Source organism: Pholis gunnellus (genome assembly GCF_910591455.1).
Source record: "Pholis gunnellus genome assembly, chromosome: 12".
Lineage (NCBI taxonomy): Eukaryota > Metazoa > Chordata > Actinopteri > Perciformes > Pholidae > Pholis > Pholis gunnellus.
Window position 1 is genome coordinate 21,617,697 of NC_136539.1, and position 4,528 is coordinate 21,622,224.

General features: G+C 46.6%; 1 protein-coding gene across 1 annotated transcript; it reads left to right on the forward strand.

Annotated features, from left to right (window-relative positions):
- Nucleotides 1-3,061: 3,061 nt before the first annotated feature.
- LOC306704209 (trace amine-associated receptor 13c-like) lies at nucleotides 3,062-4,283 on the forward strand (the record flags this gene model as incomplete). Its single annotated transcript, XM_079170460.1, has 2 exons — nucleotides 3,062-3,228; nucleotides 3,464-4,283. 2 exons carry the CDS (start codon nucleotides 3,062-3,064, stop codon nucleotides 4,281-4,283), a joined length of 987 nt encoding a protein of 328 aa, XP_079026586.1.
- Between the last annotated feature and the right edge of the window lie 245 nt (nucleotides 4,284-4,528).

The window sequence follows — 4,528 nt, forward strand, 5'->3', positions numbered from 1 at the left end:
GTCTCCATAAAGCCGAACCACGCCCTATGCCCAACGTCTGCCCCTCACTTTGGACCTCCTCACCCGTGGCATCCATACACTCCGCTCAGGCTATCCGTCTCCCTTTATGGACAAAGTATTAAAGTCCACGTTCTTGCGGGCTTCCTTCGCCGCTCCGAGTTCACCGCCTCAAACTCCGCCCACCATCCATCGCGACACTCCACCGCATCAGACATCACATCCATCCTCCCGACACAGTCGTCTATCGCCCCAAATTCTGCAAGACCAACACATATGGTCCACTCCAGCCCATCTACCTCTCCGAAAAGACTCATACCCAAGTCCGTACGAACCCATCCGCGACTACCCAAGCCCAAGCTCAAGTCCGTTCAGCCGAACTTCCCCGATGATCCCCCGTTCATCACAGGAAAGGGGTCCACACGGTCCCGGGTTCATCACCACTTTCGCCATGTCTTAGCCAGATCCGGAATACCCCCCAAGTCTACTCGGATCAATCTTTTCCGCATCGGCATCGCCTCAACCGCTTCGAGCCAAGGAACTCCCGCCCACATCATTACGATTCTTGGTCGCTGGTCTTCCCCCACGTACCTCTCCTACATCAGAAATGCCCCACCGGCATCCGAGTTCGTCATTTTTGGGGATCTTTTTGTGGAGTCTGCACAACCAGAGCTTCCAAAGAGAAGGCCCCCACTCTACAATCTCCATTCCCAAAGTTCCCGCCAGCCATCGGACACCAACGGTCCCCCATCGCTCGCCCAACCTTCATTCTACGACCTTCTCTACCCTCATCGTTTCTTCTCCCTTACACTCTTACATCCCTTCATCCCTCTACCCCTATCCCTACCTCCCCCTACCCCTTCATCCCTCTACCTCGATCCTTTAATCCCTCTACCCCTATCCCTACCCAACTCCCCCCTACCCCTTCATACCTCTACCTCGACCCTTTAATCCCTCTACCCCTATCCCTACCCTACTACCCCCTACCCCTTCATACCTCTACCTTGACCCCTTCATCCCTCTACCCCTATCGCTACCCTTCATCCCTCTACCTTGACCGCTTCATCCCTCTACCCCTATCTCTACCCTTCATCCCTCTACCTTGACCGCTTCATCCCTCTACCCCTATCTCTACCCTTCATCCCTCTACCTTGACCCCTTCATCCCTCTACCCCTATCTCTACCTTTCATCCCTCTACCTTGACCACTTCATCCCTCTACCCCTATCTCTACCCTTCATCCCTCTACCTCGATCCTTTAATCCCTCTACCCCTATCCCTACCCTACTACACCCTACCCCTTCATACCTCTACCTTGACCCCTTCATCCCTCTACCCCTATCTCTACCTTTCATCCCTCTACCTTGACCACTTCATCCCTCTACCCCTATCTCTACCCTTCATCCCTCTACCTCGATCCTTTAATCCCTCTACCCCTATCCCTACCCTACTACCCCCTACCCCTTCATCCCTCTACCTTGACCCCTTCATCCCTCTACCCCTATCTCTACCCTTCATCCCTCTACCTTGACCGCTTCATCCCTCTACCCCTATCTCTACCCTTCATCCCTCTACCTTGACCCCTTCATCCCTCTACCCCTATCTCTACCTTTCATCCCTCTACCTTGACCACTTCATCCCTCTACCCCTATCTCTACCCTTCATCCCTCTACCTCGATCCTTTAATCCCTCTACCCCTATCCCTACCCTACTACACCCTACCCCTTCATACCTCTACCTTGACCCCTTCATCCCTCTACCCCTATCTCTACCTTTCATCCCTCTACCTTGACCACTTCATCCCTCTACCCCTATCTCTACCCTTCATCCCTCTACCTTGACCGCTTCATCCCTCTACCCCTATCTCTACCCTTCATCCCTCTACCTTGACCGCTTCATCCCTCTACCCCTATCTCTACCCTTCATCCCTCTACCTTGACCGCTTCATCCCTCTACCCCTATCTCTACCCTTCATCCCTCTACCTTGACCCCTTCATCCCTCTACCCCTATCTCTACCTTTCATCCCTCTACCTTGACCACTTCATCCCTCTACCCCTATCTCTACCCTTCATCCCTCTACCTCGATCCTTTAATCCCTCTACCCCTATCCCTACCCTACTACACCCTACCCCTTCATACCTCTACCTTGACCCCTTCATCCCTCTACCCCTATCGCTACCCTTCATCCCTCTACCTTGACCGCTTCATCCCTCTACCCCTATCTCTACCCTTCATCCCTCTACCTTGACCCCTTACACTTCCTAATTCGAACAATCACTCATCACGCAATAAATCTCATATTATTATTATTATTAAATTAAAACTCATATTGTTTTTGGCGTGGTCCTTGTTAGTAAATACACGTTGACAGAAAGACAAGAGACAGAAAGGGACAATCAGTGAAAACAAAGGGTGAGATGGAACAGTGTGAATTAGCTTATACCTTAACGCTCTAATTAAACATTGTCAATATTCATTTTCAGATGTTATGTAATACCCACGGACATGGTTTAAACCTATTGTTATCCAATTTTCTTCAAACATCTTAACATGCACAATTTCAGATCAGGAAAATCAAATTGTTTTCAGGGTGTTATGCCCCCGAAGCCCCCTCGTAAACTCGTTTTTGGACCTCTGTATTTCTACAGTAAAACCCTACATACAGCCATGGCTGTGCTTATAGCTGAGCCCACCAAACTATAGCTGGTACCACTCCACCTCCTGCACTAGCTCTGGTTTCCTTCCCCATCAGAGAGGTGACGTTAGAATCAGTAGTCTAAAATGTGCAACAAATCTACCTTACCGTCAAGGATGTAGTGGTAACCATAATCAAACTTCCTAAAGTTGTTATTCAGTTGATGACAAAAAGAACAATGATTGACGGAATATGCCAAGTGAGAGATGGAGGGAAGTGATGAAGACTCCAATGAAGATTACTGCATGTAGCAAAGTAGAGGCGAAGGGTTTTAGTCTCTGCTGGAGAGAAGAAATAAGAGTAGTAGGAGGGAAGAATAAGCTGTTTATCAGAGAGAACTCAGCAGCTTCTCACAACCACTCTCAGGAAATGAAGGCACCAGAAGGAGCTGACCTCTGTTTTCCACTACTCCTCAACAACTCCTGCAGGAAACCAGTGCCTCCTCAGTCCGACGGCATGCTCGTTCTGCTGTCTTTCATCTCTCTGCTCACCGCAGCTCTCAACCTGCTGGTCATCATCTCTATCTCCCACTTCAGGTAGAGATTAACCCTCAGCATAAATCAATACATGTTCTGACAATTTATATGAATTACATGTCTTCCTTCAAATGTTCTTGTTAATAATATATATCTTTGTTTTAACAATCCTGACTTGAAAATATTATGTGTTCAAATACAATGTTGTACTCCAAAATACATTAATTGATGTTACTAACAAGCTAACATTGATATTGATAATGATCTCATGAATAATGATATTCTTCCTCTCCAGGCAGCTCCACAGCCCCACCAACCTCCTCATCCTCTCCCTGGCTCTCTCAGATTTGCTCGTGGGCCTCCTGCTGATGCCGGTTGAAATCCTTTCAACAGAGACTTGCTGGTCCCTGGGTGACCTCATGTGTGCTCTGTATTATGTTGTTAATTTTATCATTACTTCTTCTTCAGTTGGAAATATGGTGCTCATATCAATTGATCGTTATTTGGCTATTTGTGACCCTCTACGTTATAACACCACAGTTACTCTGGACAAAACAAAGATCTGTGTTTGTCTGTGTTGGATGTACTCTGTTCTCTATAATAGTCTCATTTTGATGGACTTTCTGAGACATCCTGATTCACATAATACCTGTTACGGAGAGTGTGTAGTTGTTCTTAACCATATCACAGGATCAGTTGACTTTGTCTTCACCTTTATCGGCCCCATTACTGTCATCATAGTTCTATATCTGAGAATATTTATGGTGGCTGTGTCTCAGGCTCAAATCATGCGGTCCCACATTGCAGCGGTCACACAACAAAGTTCAGTGCGTGTAACTGCTAAGAAATCTGAGATGAAAGCAGCCAGGACTCTTGGTGTTGTTGTGGTTGTGTTTCTGATATGTTTCTGTCCATATTACTCTCCATCCCTTATGGGTGAGGTTATTGAAGACAGTAGTTCATCCTCAATGTTTGTAGTCTGGCTGCTGTTTTTCAACTCCTGTCTTAACCCTGTGATCTATGCCTTCTTTTACCCCTGGTTTAGAAAATCTATTAAACTCATAGTGACCCTCAAGATACTGCAGCCGGGCTCTTGTGATGCTAAAATACTGTAGAGACAGACTGATGAGTAATTGTATTTGAGGAGGAAAGGGATTTGCTGTCGTTACTGAGTCACTGAAGCAAACTCGTAACGGCCGGGCAAAATATATTTTTTTCATTAAAATGATGTCAATTAAATGCCGTTTTGTTACTATGTTGTTCTATTGTTGTGTTTAAATACACTGAAGCACTGTCTTTAACTTAAGGTGAGAGCACTCAGATTATCTTTACATTATGCATGCCTTTAGTTATTCCTTAC